The following is an 18,998-nucleotide window of genomic DNA, read 5'->3' as shown; positions in this document are numbered from 1 at the left end:
CATTCCTCTATTGAGGCAAAGAATCACAATATATTTTAAATTAAAGCATGGTCATTGCACTAACCTAATGAAGTATGAAAGTAATTGAAAACAACATTCAATAGTTTAAGTTCAAGAGTTTACTTAAATAAGCCATACACTATCTCACATCAGAAGTCCAAAACAATAAGTTTAGCTAGCTATGGAATGAGATTCACACAAAACATATTTCATTTACTCAAAAACAACAAAATACAGGAGTAGTGGTTCAAGATAACACCCGAAATCACTTTTACAAGCACATACAAACACTGAAGATCTTCTGGATTGATTTTGTAGAAACACAAACTCTCCTCTCACTTTACTCACGCTCACGCACTGTTTTTATTCACAAAATAAATGGCCAGACCTTACAAATTCGAAATGAAAATTATTTATACTTAATACACAAAATTAACACTAACGTCATGACGTTGTAGAGGTATGTGCCACAGTGCTACTAATTGGACTAGCACAATGGCAATGGCTAATGTTAACCGCTGCGACGCTTGTATCAATCGATGCACCACTTCACTAGTTAAACCACTCCAACTTCCTCGTCGTTGCGTCGTTGGCAATTTAGTGTAGCAAAGCCACCATGGCGCTTGGGCGCTTCAGAAGACATAGTTGTGGAGTTGAGTCGATTCTGTATAGGGGTGTCAATATTTTACCCGACCCGAAACCCGACGTAGACCCAACCCGAAAAATTCAGGGTTCCGATCAACCCATTTTGCAAACGAGTAGGGTTTCGGTCAACCCAAAAACTCGAAATCAACTTGTTCTTGACCTGAAATCAACCAAGGTAGCCCCCTCACTCGAAGCAGTCCCATGCTCGAGCCTGCAACAGTCTCGCCCTCACGCCCGCAGTAGTCCGGCACCCGCGCTCACCACATCGCCCGCACACTCTTGACCTCTTGCATGCAAGCTCTCCTGCACATGCTCACTCCCCGGTCATGAGGCTCGCCCGCTCTCACCCCCTTTGCACACACACGCTCCAAGCACGGCACTCGTGCTCACACTGCTCGCGCCTAGCTACTTGCGAGTTAGACATTCGGGCCCGAGTTCAGGTCTAGGTTTGGATTTCTGACATGTTTGCCTAGTCGAGTTAGATCAATTGAAGTCGGGTCAATTTTGTGTTGGGCCCAAACCCAACCTAAAAATCTATTTTGACACCCCTAATTATATATTTTTCCGAATTGAGTGGCATAATGAAGCTCCAAATGAAGGCATTGGGGCGCTACTGATATTGCGGCGCTTGAAGGTTAGGCGATAGAATGTTGAATTAATTTGCAAAATTTTCTAACATAGTTGCGCTACAACGTAGATTGTATGGGCGCTGTGACGCTAGAGCCAAATCCTATTTTATGGTCTTTTTTCTTGAATTTCCCTGCACAACATCAACCAAAACAAACATTTTCAAATGAATATAGGCAAGAAAATATTAACACAATTTTCATTTAACAATGACCTAATGTTGAACTCAAAATAAGAGATTATTCATAAGTTGTTCATTTCTTCCATATTCTAAAATGGCTACAAAAATATCAAGTATATCCATGACCCTCATAGTGGAGAGAACTCATATTTGATGTATATTCCTCTTCTCACAAAAATTATTAACCTTTTCAAACAAAGAATCAAACTTGTTGTCTCTTTGTTTTTTATAAGACAAAAAGCTAGGACTCCAAGAAAATATTAAGCCCCCCTTTGCCAAGGCCCACTTTTGTGACAGCATTGTGTGTATTATTATCACCACCAAACTAAACCAAAATTGCGTTAGACCTCTCAAGATGACCTTACCAGACACTCTCCTCCTCATCCTCCAAATGCTTTAAAAGAGGGGGGGGGGGGGGGGGGGGGGGGGGGGGGGGGGGGGGGGGGGGGGTAAATGATGACTGATGCTCACTTTGCTCCTTCCAAATGTTCACCCACATACCACTTGCTGAGATATCATAACTCACCATGGGTTGAGAAGTCAAGACCGCCAACACACCATGGCTACGGTGTAACATGACACCAAATGAGGCAGCACCCACCCATCGACATGCCCCTTGTCGTGGCATCAACTCCATTAGTAGGACTATGCCTGGATCTCCAAGTGACATCTACAAATAAAAGAAAAATAGGTTCCCAACCCCTATGTTTTCACTGATCCTTTTAGTTTATCAACCTCCTCCGTGCAAGCTCCATAGGTGCGGCCTGAAGAATAAAGATAAGGAATTTCTTGGTTATAGTGCCTAGATCTGCACAGTGGAGACAAAAATCAAACCACTTAAAATTTGTTGTCCTGTGATACCTTCTCCTATAGTGGCATAACTCTCTCCCCCCTCCCCAACCCCCTCTCTTCCTCCCCCAATCAAGAAGTAATCTTCACTTAAAAAATCTCTCTCATCCAGGAGTGCTCCTATGTTAATCATGTTCAATCATCATTGGATGAGAAGTCAACGTTCATAGCAAACTTAAAGTTCAAACTAAACATCTCAAGAGACGAACCTACAACACCAAACCGGTCAACCCAAGCCCAAATTGATCCAATCGGGAGCCCGAACCACATTTGGAAGGGTTAAAGCATTATTTGGGTACAAAATGATATTCAAATATGACAATGCTTAATAGTCAAATCGAGCAGCGTCGGGCAAGACAAATTCAACAAGCTCAAGATCTTGAATTCTGACATCATTAAGGCACTTAGATAATTGAAAATCTCTCTATGATTGGGGGAATCAACACGAGCCATCCGATGGAGCGCTTTGAACCTACCCGGTTCTCTATATTTATGGATGTGTCACCCATGAAAATCTATAAATAGACCCCAGACCCCCTACTCTCTAATGAAGGAAACCTTTTGGCTAGAATTGAAAAAGAGCCTCTGAAGTTTCCAAGACTCTAGCACTACCGCCAGCTACCGACCGTCGCCGGACTTCAGCCCGACCATCGTCAGACCACCACCCAGCTGCCGCCAGACTCTGCCCAGCCGCAGACCGCGCCGAACTTCAGCCCGAACCATCGTCGGACCACCGCCCGGCTATCAACCATCGTCGGATCGCTGCCCGGCTGTCGACCGCAACCGGACCTCTGCCCGGCCACCAACTAGCGCCAAACTTTAGTCTGACCTTCATCGGTCCACCGTCCAGCCGCCGACCGCAGCCGGACTTCAGCCCGACCGCCGACCGCCAACCACTGTCGGACTTCCGCTCGAACGTTGACCGCCGTCAAACTTCAGCCCGACCATTGTCGGACCACCGCCCGGCCGCCGACCGTCTCCAAACTTTTACCTGGCCGCTGCCTGACTTCCGCTCGACCTTTGTCGGATCGTTCCATGTCAGCTGAACTTCTGCACAAACGCCGTCGAACTTCCGCCCGACCGTCCCCAGACATTTGTCTAGCTCTCCAAACTAATGTAATTTGACCACCTCTAAATCGAGGGATGGTTCAACCCTTATAATTCACTTAAGTTTAGCGGAATCTTTTCACATGGGCGAGGCCCCGTGACTTTTCCCTCTTTGGGTTTTCCACATAAAAAAAGATCGGGTGTTTTAATTCTCTCTTTCTGTTTGTATGTTGGATATTCGCGCATCGCTAAGATGAAAAAGTTTACTCACCCTACCATGGCGAATCTTCTAACCAGCAACAATATATATATATATATACACACACACACACGCCTGCCCCCTTGTCACACAAAGAAAAAAAAACATTAAATAATATACAATTTCCGATCCGAAGTGAAAAGCACCGTATAATAGTGATCTTCATCCACGAAACAGTGAGAATTGTAAATGTTGAACGAAGACGGAAACGAGAAAGTCTACCTCGCTGACAGCATTCGCAACGAAACTCCTTGGTACTCTGGAAGCCCAGATCGAGGGGGAAGAGTAAAATGGCTCGGATCTCCTCCGAAGGCCCTGAAAATTCCTGGAAAGAGCTACGGTTTGCGAGAGGTTGCCAATTGCAAACGGGAGCGAGTTCACTGAGAGAGACGAAGTGAAGCTGGAGAAAGCCCCGGCAGCAAGGCTTGCTGAAGCCATAGTCACTGATATCTGAGCTCTCACGGCTCGGAGGGCTGAGTCGAAGATTCAGGAGAGCTAAATGTTCGTGGTGGTCGAGTGATGAGCGCTGACTGAATAATTCTATGAATTTCTCGAAAACCTTTCGGTCCAAATCGTTTATTTGACACAACTCGACTATTGGTTGAGAGCTAAGGCTTCCAACTAAGAGGTTTAAGGTTCGGATTTCTGTGTATGCGTTTTGTGTGTTAGTTTACCTTAAATGATCTAAATGTCCCAAAAAAATCGTTTATTTGATTTTTTTTAATACTTAATGACATATTATTTAATTTTATAATTATATTGATGAATCAACTTATTCCATTATTATGCAAATAAGTTATTCTATTAAATTATTATTTATGTATTATTTGAATATTTAATTGACATGATATATAATAAATTATAATAAAATTAGATTTTATATCAATAATAATTAAAGACTTGTTCAGAATAAAATAGAAAATATCATTTTTTATTAGATTTAAACAATAATTTGACTTTTAACAATACAAAATGGAGAAAAAAGATTCATGTATCCGACCCCAAGTAGTGGGACAATGGCTTAATGTTGTTATTGCTGCATTATCAATAATCATTAAGTGTTTTATGTTGTCAATGTCCAATTTTTTTTTTATTAGTGTTGTGATAAAATTGTCTTTCATATGTGAACTTTTGTGGGTTGTATGTATAAAATGTATGTAAATAATAGCACTTTTATTATGTGGATCTTTTTGGACACTTTTATTATTGTTTTTATTTTTTTTATTAATAGCAAAAAAAATTAATATAGTTATAATTTTCTCATCATGATCATCAATCAAGAAAAATTTAGCTCTAAATATCTATCATAAGGCACCTAAGAGGATGATGATGGCAAATAAGGGAGGGATCAAAGTTACAATGATGCTTAATTGTGTTTTAACTATTAGATTTTTATTTAATTATGACTTTGTTTGATAAGTTTTCTTACTACTTGTTAATGCAGCTTTTTTTTACTAGAAAACTACTTTAAGAAATAATAAGAAATCAATATCAAACGAAGTCTATATCAACTTTATAATTTATTTTGTTATAACTTTTATAACTCATTCTTACAAATTATAGTATTTCATATATTATTGGCAACTAAGTTCAAACTATGCTCAAATCTTACTTAAACCTAATTTACACAGAATTTGAACGACCCTAGTTTGAATAAGGTTCAAACATGATTCTAACCTTGGTCAAATATGATTCATATCTTATTAAAATCCTATTATAATTAATGCATGTGTGGTGAACTTTAAATAAGTAATTCATGGTCAAAAGGGGAGGTATTTTAGTTCAAAATAAAAATTTGAGCGTATATATATATATATATATATTCAATTTTTATTGTACATAATGTTATAATGTAAAATTTTTGAATTAGTCATTAAGTGATGTAGATTATACTAGGCAAAAGAGAAAATAATGATAAAGAGTTGTTCGTTTATGTGATATTTGATAAACATGGGCATTAAAATGGATGGAGAAAATAGTGGCGGTTTCACCCAATATCTTCATGAAAAAGCTACTTGTCTTCTGATAGTTGTTTACTTTTCATGGAGCCAACATGTAGCTAATTTAAAAAAAATTAAGTTTATATCCTTGTTGCGTCCAGGATTATTCGTGACGGTTGAAAAATATAAAGTTTGTCTTAGCTTTGTACAAAGATCCAGCACGTATACAGATAAAAAAAGAGGGTGTAGCATTCATAAGAGATATCAAGATTTTTACGTGGAAAACCTTGAAAAGGGTAAAAAACCACAGGTCTTGGCCCCTACTATTATTTGCAGTCAATTACAAACGAGGCTCTTCATTGGGGGAAAGTCTTAGCTTAATGTAACAAATATACATCATACAAAATATGTTATATGGTGGAAACAAGAAGAATCACTGTTGACGTGTTCGTTTGGTTGAAAGGACCATAATCGGTAGGCGACAGAGGTCATAAAGAAAATTGTATGGTGACGGAGGTCGGAATGATCGTAGTCGGCATGCGATGGAGGTCGGAAGGACCATTAACGGGGTAGAAGTTCGGCGTTGAGTATAAGTCAGATGAAAGTTTGGCGACGGACAGAACTCCATCGTCAGTTGGCGGTCGGGCATAACTCCGGTGTTGGTTGGTTGTCGAACAGAACTCTGGTGTCTATCGACAGCCGGGCAGAACTCCGACATCAGTTGGTTGTCGAGCTGAACTCTGGTGTCAGTCGACGGTCAGGCAGAACTCCGACGTCAGTTGGCGTTTAGGCAAAGTTCCGACGTCGGTAGTCCGCGGGCGGAAGTCCGACGGTGGTCGAGGAAGAGTCTGGAGGCAAGAGAGCTCTCTTCCTCTTCTTTCTTTTCTCCCTTTTCTTCTTGCTTGTGCCTCCTCCCCCCCCCCCCAATTGGGCGTCCTTTCTATGAGAAATAAGAGGTCTATTTTTTTGAGAGTAGCATGACCCGTAAATAGGAGGAATATCAAGAGTAAATTGGGAGTGGTTTGAATGGACAACTGATGTGGATTCCCTAGATCATGGACCATTTATTTGATATTGAATGTCTTAATAATATTATAATTTGATGAACTTGGGCTCGTTGGATTTGTCTCATTAAGCCGCGTAATTCGACTATAAGCATGCCACATTTAGAGACCATTTGGTAATCCAAATTATGGTTCAAACCTTCCAAATGCACTTCAGGTCCTTGATTTGGACTCATTTGGGCTCGAACTGAGTCAAATTTGGTGTTGTTGGGTTCTTAATTACGAGTCCTTCAGTTCAACTATAAATTTGCTGAAATCAAAGTTCATATGATTTTTATTTAATTTTTAAAATTTACAACTTGATTTATGCCTTGAGATTCTTGCTTGATCAAGATAATTTTTTGCTGATATATCAATCCTAATTTTAAAGTTCTAGTTATATGTTCGTATCACAATATTAATTATTTTGTATTGCATTTGCATAAATCTTAAAGCACATTAAAAAGCTGTGAATTTCTTCTCCACTAAAATATTGTTGGGACATCCTAACAAGATTATTTGCATTATAAATATTAGGCTACAAAAATAAGTACAAGAGTTGCACAACTTTTTCAATAGTTAATTTGAAATAGATCAAATACAAAATAATTGTGTACTATATTGAAAATATCCAGAATGTATATTTTTACAATCTTAAAATTCATTTAAATCATATAAATTCCAAATAAAAAATTTCATAGCCCACAACATCAACTTTCTTGCTTGGGGCCACAACTCAATGCCACATGCCGGTTTGCCCAACCCAACACCTTCACCCGCTCACAATTGTCCATCCATTATCCTTACATATCCCATTGCGTTGCGTTGCTTGCTTATCGCCTCCAATGTCCCATTTGCATCCTCGTGGTCCAATGATGCTGCCCTCGCTTGCAAACTCATTGTCATTCTAGATGTTTTTGTTGTCACATGCTCTTAACACTCGTCATCATCATCGTTCGACCAACTATCATTGCTCGTTAGAAATCGCAATTTTGTTCACCAGCCTATCATCATCATCTATCATCAATACTTCTTACTCTACCACTTATTTTATTTTATTTTATTTTATTTTTTTATTTTTTATTTTTTTTACTCTACCACTTATCTTATGCCATATATCACCTAATAACACTATAGCTTCCTTCATCATCTCCCTCCTATTAACTTTGCTCAAAATAATCAAACTTGTATATATTTTAAAACATTTGATTTGCTTGCAAATGAATAATTTATATATTTTAAAAAATATACATTTTTTTAGATATTTTAAAAAATACAAAAAAAAAAAGTATTATTATTATTATTCGCCAAATTCCACAGCAGCGAAGCCAGGCCCGAGGCATAAGCCATAAGGTAACAATAAAATCGGTGATCTTAAAATTTATCACCGCCGCCTTACACTAGTTGTGTTCCAGTACAGTAAGAGCTATACCAGAGTAAATAATCCCGAGGAGACGGTCGCGTAGCCGCCGATTCAAGCGCTGCCACTAATCGGCCAGCCAAATTTTTTGAATATCAAATAATGAATAATTGTGGGCCCCAAATTTTTTATTTTTTTTTATTTTTAAGAAACCCCCACTCCTCCCCTCCCTATATAAACCTCTATTTCCCTCCATTCACTTCTTGTCAGCCTTCGCATTTCCAACATCCACGACTAACTTCCTCGTCTACCCTCCGTCGTCTCGGTCTCAGATCCCTAATCGAGGCCCTAGTTCGACATTCCTCGCCGCTGCGGTTGCCGGCGGTTTTGGAAGTTTCGAGAGATATCATCCGTATCGGCGCAGTCGTTGAGAATCTGAGTTCACATTAGGAATCATCAGGAATAAGGGTTTGGCTTGGATTCCAGACCCGCAGTTCATTTCTTCTGGATTTTGGCTGAAGATATCTTCCACCTTCATGTCTGGCGAACAGGAAGCTGAGAATCGACCTCCGACGCTTGCGGATCAGATTGTCGAGCCGTTGAACTATAACCTGCTGCTATCGTCGGCCCCTCGGCCGTTAACTTTTGCAGATGAGTATCATTCGTTCTTGCCGGTGGGAGACCAATTGGAAGCCACTGAGGAGGCGGCGGATTCCACGACCGTTAATACTCCGGTGAGTTTCGTTAGGAGGTCTGTTGGTGTGGAATGAGTTGTGTCGCGCTGATTGCCTGCCTGATTTTTTTCACAAAAATATTTCCTGCTCTTTCCTTTCGCCATGTAAGCTAGAGTTTGAATATGTTTACATTTTTGTTTTATGAATTATGAATTTCTTCGGTTTTGAATTCTTGAAGCAAGCTCCTGTAATTTTAGTTGTAGTCTCTTCTTAAAATAGCATTTAATGCGGAGCTTCTATACAAACAAAGCTGCTTTAGACTGCAATATGCGATCATTTACAGATTAATTCGATACTTCATCTGGTTTATTTTGCATTTCTTAGTGGAAGTTTTCAGTCATTAAGGGAATGCAACTGGAGACGAGTATAATCTCCTATAATAACGCGCACATTTGATCTTCATATGGCTTGACATTTATACTTAATTTGTATGGTTTAATCATACGATGGAAAATTATATTCTTTGTGATATTGCTTTGTTAGAGAGAAGACAACACAAATGAGAGAAATTTTTTGGAGAAGAAGTGGAGTTGGAGGGAGAAAATATGTTGTATTTTCATGGTAGGCAACATCTACAGAAGTTTAAAATTTACTATTAGAAGGATAAAAATTAGGGGCAATCCTTTGAGATCAAGAATATTCCAAGAACAAATATTAAATGGCCTTTGGAGAATATTTATCACCGATGACCAATCTGAAAAGAATGTACAAAATAATTGCACCCAAAACATAAGGGATTAGAAAAAGGCGTGTCTTCCTATGATATAAAATAGAGAAGGGCATGACATTATCAAAAGTGGTGGAACGAAGAGACTTGATAAGATATTAAAGTTAAAACAACATCTCCCTACAACCAATGAGGAATATAAACATCAGTTTTCGGGCAACTTCAAACAAATGGAGAAGCATACATTCATCAACAACATTTTGTTGAAGCGTATATGGACAATATATTTTATGAAGAATCCCATGGTGATGACAACATGATTGAAATTGAGACTGCTTGAACTCCAAGGTATTATCAATGCAAAGAGTTTTAAAAAAAAGTAGAAAATTGAACTTAATTTTTATTTATTTATAAAATGAACAAAATATATAGAAGACATATGGACAACTCTTTAATAAGTACACTCATATAATATGAGAGTTACGATCAATAAACAATAATAATAATGAAATTCAAAGCGGGTCATGGCAAAACTAGGGCCTCATATATCAAAATGAACTAACTTGTGAGGTGACTAGTGCCATGAGAAATATGTACGATGATGCTTGCCCACTTCACATTCACTGAATGAGAGTATTAATATAAGAGAAGGTTGTTAAGTAGTAAACTCTGTTGGCTTCAATTCCTTCACTTGTCACCTTCCTTTCCCTAATATCTTGAAAAAGATGATGTGAAGAATAAAATGACACATAACAATTATGATATTTATTAATACATAAATGAAAATTAAATTTGTAGGAACTGCATAACATAGAGGATATCTTGGAGATATAAGGCAATGAAAACAAATACAAAGCTTTTCCTAGAAATAGGAGAGTGAGAGCCATTGACTACAATGACTTTATGATGGAAGGTGAAAATGAGACTAATTGCTAGCTACATATCATATGTAAAGATTCACCAAAATCTAAAACACAAGACATACAAGAAAATGTAGCTATGATAGATATGGAAGATGCAATATGGGAAGCAATCCCTGATGATTGAGATTAAATGAGTATATTTCTAATTTTGAGGTAAAATAACCTGTTCTGATGAAATGGCCTTAGGAGTAGTTGTAGGCAAGGAGCCAAGGATATGTTGGGCTATGAAGGATATCCAAACTTGCCCCAACAACATTAAAAAGGGTGCTTAGTTTGACCACAGGGAGAGTAAAGTGGAAAATGCTTATTTCCCTCACCACAACCTCCAACCAAGCAACCACTTCAGGCACGATCACCAAAACCACTACGATGGTAATTGCCAAGGACATATTGATCATACACTTAGTGGATTTGGAGTAGATAACTCAATAACACAAAGAATCCATGAGAGTTTAGTGATGAGATTATGGATAGTAGAGTTGACAAAAACGCACATAAATAAAATTTGTAATAAGAAATTCTTTATTTTGTTTCAACCTAATAATAGTATTGGCAATAAAAGGTCTATATTGAATAAGTTTATTCCACTTTTGCTAGATTGTTACAATATTTATGAACATGAAGATCATTTTATTGAATGCGGACCAAATCATAGGATAAATTATAAACAAAATAAATGCTACTATTATGAAAGTAGATTGAACAAATAAAGTCACACATAACCTTTGCAATTTTCTAAAACTTGACCATGGAGACTGATTTTTCAAGGCTATTCAACCTCTAGATAAGAAAAATATAATTAGATGCTTTCCTTTGCTAACTTGACAATTTTGTTATAATTTGGAGGAGGCAAGTTTATTTGATTGAGTTTGTTATCAGAATTAACAAGAAATTGAAAGACGCTCAACAATAAGAAGCGCTTATTAGTATTATTGAACTTGATCATGTTATAAAAAATAGAGGGTTACAGAGTCATTTAGAGGAGTTTGAAATGCCATGACATCATAGGAGACAGGAGAGAGAGTCAACAGAGTTATTGAGAACTCAAAGCAACATATGAAAAATGACAAGGGCTTTGATTAATTGGTTGCATTTGTATATTTAGATGCGAGCACAATAATATATATTCGAACACGATTGATGACAACTCCTCATCAAGCCGAGGTGACAAGGAAGAGCACATGCATTAAAGGTTCGTACAAGAGAAGAGATGGAAAGTACACTTCTTCCGAAGATTACTCAATAAGGATGGCATATTGAAGCATATGAAAAAGAGAAAAAGAAAAACACTTAACAAACATAGAAAGGATTTTGAGTGGTTCAGTCAAATGATCTACATATCCTATGATTCTATTAAGAAGGTTTATTGAACTTTAATATGATGCACATGATGGAGCCCTACAAAGGAAAGCTCACTTTAAGAAGAATGTGAGAATAATTATACTAGTGAGAAGTAAAGTACTAAGAATAATTTTCTTACATTCAAGCTATGTGTTCTTTAGAGAAGGGAAGATGAGTTGAGAAGATGGAGAAGAGAGCTTTGCATGCAGGTGATGCTTAAGAGTTCCTGAGCCACTAGAATTTTTGTAGGTCCTTGTGCCGTTAACTCAAAATTCACCCTATTTGAGAGAGGGAAAGAGTGTTCTAAAGGAGAGTAAAAAAGAGTTTAGAGAGCCAAGATTAACAAAAGAGCTAATCCCAAATGAGGAGACATTTATAAGGAAATGGGTTTGTTCCCCATAGTTGATGTTCTGTGGTTTATATGAGCTTTGACTAATGTTGAACTTTGAGACTATTGATGAGCTATTGATATGGGTGTGCATCACATTTGGCTAATTATGCGCCAATAACAATGGTTAGACTTCAATATTATTAGATTACACAGACATGCCGATAAAGGATGTGCCTTAACTATATTGGTATGAATGAGTGACAACAGTAAATATGGTTGCACAACAAAAGGGATGTCGGATCTTTGTTAGGAATGCTTTGAAATCCCAATACATTTTTGTCTTGCACGTGTTCCCCATGCATGTAAAGAAATAGGTGAAATAGCATTGTTGGGCCTGAGGTAATCCTAAGCAAGAATGATGAGCTTATGTCCTTAGGTAAGTAGCATTCCTAAGTCAATTCTTAAGGACTTCCCAAGGGCTACCCCAAGAGCTTTGGTTAGGTGGTTGAAATGACCTATGATCATGAGTTGGATGCTTAACATGTGTAGGGTTGTGATGGGCTTTGAGAGGGTGCCCTTTTGAAGTTAAGATATGTATAAAGGAGGAATTGCAAATGATTTTGTGGTAGGCATGGAAATAAATGGTTCACAATCGTTGTAAAGCCTATGCACAAGTGCGAGAAAAGCATAATTTGGGTCACTAGAGTGTCATGAATGAGTAGTAAATAAGAGAAGATGAGGTTGTGGCAAACACTTGCAAGGTTTTCCGATGGTGTGGAGTTGCAATTGTGAGTAGAATAGAGTGGTGTGTGGGGTGCTTGAGAGGGGAGGTAGACATAATGAACTTTGGGTGAGCAAGTGTGGACAGGCGAGTGTTTGATTGAGTGAGTCTAGGAGGGGTGTGAGCAATGCATGGGACTTTAGCTTAGATGTGAGTGGTTATGGGGAGTCAGGTCAAATGACAAGACGAGTAAAGGCATGATGGCTAGGGTTAGGATGATTATGCTTCATACCTTATTATGAGGAAATTTTTTTCTTTGTGCTTTAGTTAATAGAATATGGGGTTATATGGATAGGCTTACAAAAGAAAATAGATAATGAGAAGGAAAATTAAATAAGAATGATATGAAGGCATACCCCTCAAATAAGGTATTATTAAAAATAATAATTCATAATATAATCTTTTGTATGATGACACATCCAAAGCAATCACATAGCATGTAGGCTTGGCTTATTGTTTTAGGGCTTGAGTGTATGCCATATTTTAAATATGCATTGTAATTTGGAAATAGATTATGTTTTGCATGATTTTAATGTATTGGTGGTATAGAAAAGCTTCTGTCTTGGACGGTCATTATTTACCGAAGACTATTATAAAAGGGGCAAAGGTTGGCTATGCTTTTGATTATTATAATCATCATCAGGCAGGTGCAAGACCTTTATCTTTTTGACTGTTGTCAACCCTTCTTTATTCATTCTTTCAAAATGTACATTTTGATGTTATGTTACTCTTTGATCAATTTACTTGAAGAGCTTTCATCTATGTGAACATTGACCAGCCCCATTTTCATTCCTTGCATTCTCAAACTTTAAGTCCCCACATTTTGGTAGTTGACTGCTCATTGAAGTACACTCATCAATCATTTGCCAATCAGTTGATCTATATATATATTCGTGTGTGTGCGCGTGCACGCGCATATATGTTACGACTCGGCCCGATGGCTCAATTGAATGAGGCAGGAGCAAATAGTTAGACTAATTTCACAATTTCTTTCGACACTAAGGCGATGACAACTACACAACAACATTAAGCTTTTATCCCACTACGTGGGGTCGGCTGTATGAATCCTTTCTCTCCATTGTATTCTGTTAAGAGTCAAATTCTCATTTAAATCTAAGAAAGAAAGGTCATTTATAATATTTTATAACCTTGTCTTTTTAGGTCTACCTCTGCCTCTCTCAACATAAGCTAAATCTAATACATCTACTTTCATAATCGGGTCATCAGAAGGCCGTCGTTTTATATGACCAAACCATCTAAGACGACTCTCTCTAATCTTATCTTCCATAAGAGTTACTCCAACCTTTTCACGTATTTGCTCATTTTGTATCCTGTCTCTAAGAGTAAAGCCACTCATCCAATTGAGCATTCTCATCTCAACAACATTTAACTTAATATTATTCATCTTTTTTAATGGCCAACATTCTGCGCCATAAAGCATTTGCAGGTCTCACCACCATCTTTTAGAATTTTCCCTTAAGTTTAATGGAGACTTTTCTATCACACAAAAAATCCAATGCATTCCTTCACTTTAACCATCCAACTTGAATTCTATTAATAATACCCCCATTTATTTCCCCGTCACTCTAAACAATAGACCCAAGATATCTAAAATGTGTACTCTTATTAATGGCTTAGTTGCCTAAAGTCACAATCCTCCACTAGATCTATTACTATTAAAATTACTCTCCATATATTCAGTTTTAGATATACTCAAACTAAAACCTTTAAACTCTAAGGTTAACCTCTATAATTCAAGTTTACCTTCAACTCTCTCTAGTCTTATCAACCAGAAGAATGTCATCAGCAAAAAACATACACCAGGATACAACCTCTTGCAAATGACTAGTGAGAACATCCATGACTAAAGAAAAAAGATATGGACTTAAGGCTGATCCTTGATGCAATCCAATTGAAATAGGAAAATACTTGGTCAAACCATCTTATGTTTGAACAAAAGTAACAACTCCTGCATACACATCATTAACGACTTGAATATAAACATTATTAACCCCTTTATTTTCTAAAACTCTCCATAACACTTCTCTTAGAACCTTGTCATATGTTTTCTCTAAATCAATAAATATCAAGTCAAGATCCCTCTTATTCTCTTTTAATTTATGTAGACCCTGAGTTGTAAATTAAGTGACACTTGCTATATGGACTTTGAATTTATTTAATGATTATTTAATTTTATTAATTTATTTACATTGTTTGTGCAGTAAAGAATTGCCTGTTTTTTTTTCTAGTTTTCTTTCTTGCATACCGTATTTTGTTTTAGCTTGTATACAATTGGAGGCTCGTGAGGGTACCACTAAAACCCTTTTTCTAGTTAAAATTTAAATAAAATTTTTAGGCTCATATAGTAACTCTAATGATTTAAGAAGTAAGCTCGGGTTCGTCAAGAATTTTCATGCATTCATATTAATATTTTCTCTTTCTTGTTAGGCATCTCACCGCGTGTGTTCTGACAGACCACATGACCTATAAGGGTACAATTCTATCAAGGGGATGTTGTGCAATCTCTAGGATAAAATCATTTTTAAGCCTTTTTTAAAACTGTTTCATTTATTTTATGCATTCGAGTTAATTAATATGCATTGCATTATAAACAAATCAAAAGGAGTTAAAATTTTAATTGCATTTTATTTGCAAGCATCAATCATCCTACATAAGTCAAGGGGCCACCTAGGATCAGCTCTAGATATTGGCCTCATTTCCAAAAAACTTAATAAACAATTTTACCTATCTTTCATTAAAAATTGATACACGATTTTAAAGCATCTAGGTGGTTAGCTGACTTCTAAATCTAGGCCGAGGTAAGTCCAGGTTTGCACTGCATTAGTTAGGTTCGGGTTATTATTTTTTAGTGCCTAAATTAGACTTGGGATCATGGATAGACTCAAAATCATAAAATCCCAACCTTCGGAAATGTAATCCCAATCTTTTAATAAATTGATAACTCAAATTAAAATTCCCTTCAAATTAAAATTTAAAGTCCAACACATAAGGTAGAACGGGGCATTTCTGAATTATTTCAGAATCATAAATGCCTCCTACTTCTCTTCCTTTGACCTCCAGAAATAAGTGCTCAAAACTTGACTCAATCCCGATTCGAATTCATATCTCACTCTCTTGATATCACTCCTTAAAAATTTCAAAATAAAAATTCTACCATTATTTTAATCGAGAGTTTTCGTAGTAAATTTAGGTTTCATACGATGTAATTAACTACGAAGGCTTGCGCACATAGGAGATTTAAGAACCCAGATTGACTTTCAAAAAATCAATTAATCTTCTTTGCGAAAATCAAAATCAACGACGGTCGTTATCGTCGTGCTCGAACAATTGATAATGAATGATATTTTCTTCCTTTGAGTAGATATATCTTTTGTTGATATAACCTCGAATATGAAATTAACGATAATACATCTAGATTATCGTATCTCGATATTTGATCGAACTTCATTTTGACCCTTTGGGGTCATATGTAGTTATTTCCTGAATTTGGCTACGATATTTGGGATGAAATTTTCAATTCTAAATTTGAACCCATCAGGAGATCTTATTTCCACATTTTGAGGTGGTATATCTTTTCTAATAAATGTTCGATTTAAGAATTAAAATTTAAAAGTCAATTTCAAATTTCTCGAAAAAATTTAGTTACAATTTGCTTTGCCCCTTTTCAAAGCAAAGCTCATTCTCAGCCAACATATACATAATAATCTCAATATGAAGCCATCATACTTATCTATACTATACTATAACACAGTCATTTGTTATTTTCTCATTTTAATGTAAAGTAACATTTATTTAGATTAACTATTATACATGTAAGATGATGTATTAATAAATGCACTAGATTAAAATAAATTGCAAGTTCTACGATATAAAGTATAATCACCCACTTACTTGCCTTACAAAGGTTAGAACTGTCACATCTAAGTTCTATAAACTCTTAATTAGTCTTCGTTAGGGCATAACCTAATCATCAAAAATATAATTATGTCAATCTATGCAAGTAGTTAAAGATCTATCTTTATATTTAATTTTAAATCAAATCTTCATTATTAATTTAATCATTACTTAATTATCCCTTGAGAACACTTTACTTACAGTACTTTTGCCTCAATTATACTGTTCAATTTTTCCACCACCCAAAATAATATTAACAATATAATTAACTTTAAAATTAATCTTGGAGAAGTTGAACGTTATTAAAGGTAACACAAAATGCATTGATTTTTGTCAAAGACAACGTTGAATGCTTTGAACGTATCTAAATTATTAAGCCACATTTACTATTCCATTGTCTATCTTATTCCATAAAAATGGTCGAAATTAGATATAATTAAATTGCATTTATTACCTCAATTTATGTTCCTTCTCGTTGAGTAGAGATTTCACCGACTGCATTTCTTTTTATTAAACAATTGCGCATGAATCGATTCAGTAAAAAAATGCAAATCATAATTTTTTTCTTTCTAAATTGAACAGGAAAAATCACTTACTATTTCCTTTTTGTCTCTATCAAGTACACAAACTTCTCCTTCTTCTCTGATGAAAACGAAACCTCACAAACACTTCTTCTTATCCTTCATCTTAGTCGATCATGAATCTTTTGTCAAATGTGTACCCATGAAGTCTTCTTCTTTCAGCGAACGAAATGCCATGCTATTGCCTTGAAACTTCTCTTGCCAGCTTTCATTTCTTCCCAACTAAGTTAATCTAAATTTACTTTCGTGGAGAGTCCTATCCACCTGCTCGTAGTCGCATGCTTCGTTCGCTTTTGATCGCTCGCCCACTTGCTGTTATGCCCTATGCTTCGCCCACTAGTTGTCTCGCTCGACCAAGCCCGCATGCTCAGACTTCTTTTGCTATGGGCCGATTTGCTTGAACTGGCCCAGCTGGCCAGTTATTACAATATATATATATATATTCTCAACTTTATGCTATGCTTTTTTTTTTCAACCAAAGTTTTTGTATCTAGTATTTAATATAAAGGATTGTCTGAATGAATTTCAAGGCAAGCTGTGCGGTTCTATGTGAGGTGGCTGATTTGCCATGTTATATCCGGAGCTTTTAAAAGTATTTATTGCGAGCTTTAGAGCATTGGATGCTAGACTCATAACATTAACATTGGCCTACATTATTCTTAAATTTAAAGTTGATTTAAAGAAGTTTGTTAATTGAAGCAAAATTGTAGCTTTCAAACAGCTCAGGATATCTGACTTCATACGCATCTATTATTTAATATGGCATGTCATAGAAATTCTCTTAAATTTAGATAATATTTATCAGCTATGGTGAACTATCCTATAATTATGACTTTTTCACTCAGTTAAAGCGAAAGGCTGATAGACAAGACGCCGATGCTGCTGAATCAAAGCAGTTGGCAAGTAGTTCTGGATGTGCTATGGTAGCCAACAGTTCCCTCACACGGTTGTCATGGATCGGGGGAAGGAAAAAGGGTAAATCTAAAGTTCTGAATTGCAAAAAATCTGAACCTCAGACTCCTTTGTCAAATGAAGGTGAGGAAGTGCTCCGTTGACTTGATGCATTATGCTGTTTTTTGCTTTGCTCTATTGCGTGCTTTCGTCCACTATGAGTCTAAATTGAATTTACATTTGACATTACAGCAATCTTGCGTCAATTGGTAGGTGTTTTAATTGTAGTTATTGATGTAGGTTTTGTGGTTAGCTCAGTCTTACTGTTGCCTGGGTTAATTCCAATAAAATATTAAGATTTTCATTTTGATATGCAAATCTATACCCTTTTGTAGGTTCCTCTTCTGTCAATTTTCTATCTCCAGTTTCTACTAGCCGGTTTGACAGTTCTTTAGGTAATTGATGTGATTGCTTAATCTTGATGCATTTGTTAGAGAATATTTCTTATGCGTGCTCTATTTAATTTATGTTTCCAGTCTTAGTATTTGGGACCAGCGCAATTTTTTTTTTTCTTTTTTTACTACAATGCTCTATACTTGTTAGGGCTGTTGACCAAGAAAGTCATCAATTTGCTTAGACATGGTCAGGATGGCACGCTTGACCTTAACAAAGCTGCTGAGACTTTGAAGGTTAGACCTACGGATTTATTTACTTTGTGTTCTAGTAAATTGATGGAAAATGAGTAAAATTAAAGTATGAGACATATTGAAGTATGTTTTGTTAAATAGGTGCCAAAGAGGCGGATATATGACATTACAAATGTCTTAGAGGGAATTGGACTGATAGAGAAGAACTTAAAAAACAAAATACTCTGGAAGTAAAA

At 36.5% G+C, this 18,998-nt stretch overlaps 2 protein-coding genes across 4 annotated transcripts in view; one reads left to right on the top strand and one right to left on the bottom strand.

The window, feature by feature from the left end:
• Positions 1-4,165, bottom strand: part of LOC110108697 (2-Cys peroxiredoxin BAS1, chloroplastic) — a 36,171-nt gene extending 32,006 nt beyond the window's left edge. The window contains exon 1 of the mRNA XM_020839453.2: positions 3,831-4,165. Coding sequence (XP_020695112.1) covers positions 3,831-4,046 — 216 coding nt within the window. The 5' untranslated portion in view covers positions 4,047-4,165. The remainder of the gene's footprint in view (positions 1-3,830) is intronic.
• A 4,054-nt stretch (positions 4,166-8,219) lies between these two features.
• The window catches only part of LOC110108696 (transcription factor E2FA), a 40,176-nt gene continuing 29,397 nt past the window's right edge, over positions 8,220-18,998 (top strand). For all 3 annotated transcript variants that reach the window (XM_028695242.1, XM_020839452.2, XM_020839451.2), the window contains exons 1-5: positions 8,220-8,685; positions 18,070-18,259; positions 18,511-18,570; positions 18,719-18,804; positions 18,904-18,992. In XM_028695242.1, coding sequence (XP_028551075.1) covers positions 8,488-8,685; positions 18,070-18,259; positions 18,511-18,570; positions 18,719-18,804; positions 18,904-18,992 — 623 coding nt within the window. In that variant the 5' untranslated portion in view covers positions 8,220-8,487. The remainder of the gene's footprint in view (positions 8,686-18,069; positions 18,260-18,510; positions 18,571-18,718; positions 18,805-18,903; positions 18,993-18,998) is intronic.

The sequence above is a fragment of the Dendrobium catenatum genome, unplaced genomic scaffold, assembly GCF_001605985.2.
Source record: "Dendrobium catenatum unplaced genomic scaffold, ASM160598v2 fragScaff_scaffold_621, whole genome shotgun sequence".
NCBI lineage: Eukaryota > Viridiplantae > Streptophyta > Magnoliopsida > Asparagales > Orchidaceae > Dendrobium > Dendrobium catenatum.
This window is presented reverse-complemented; position numbering and strand designations above follow the sequence as displayed.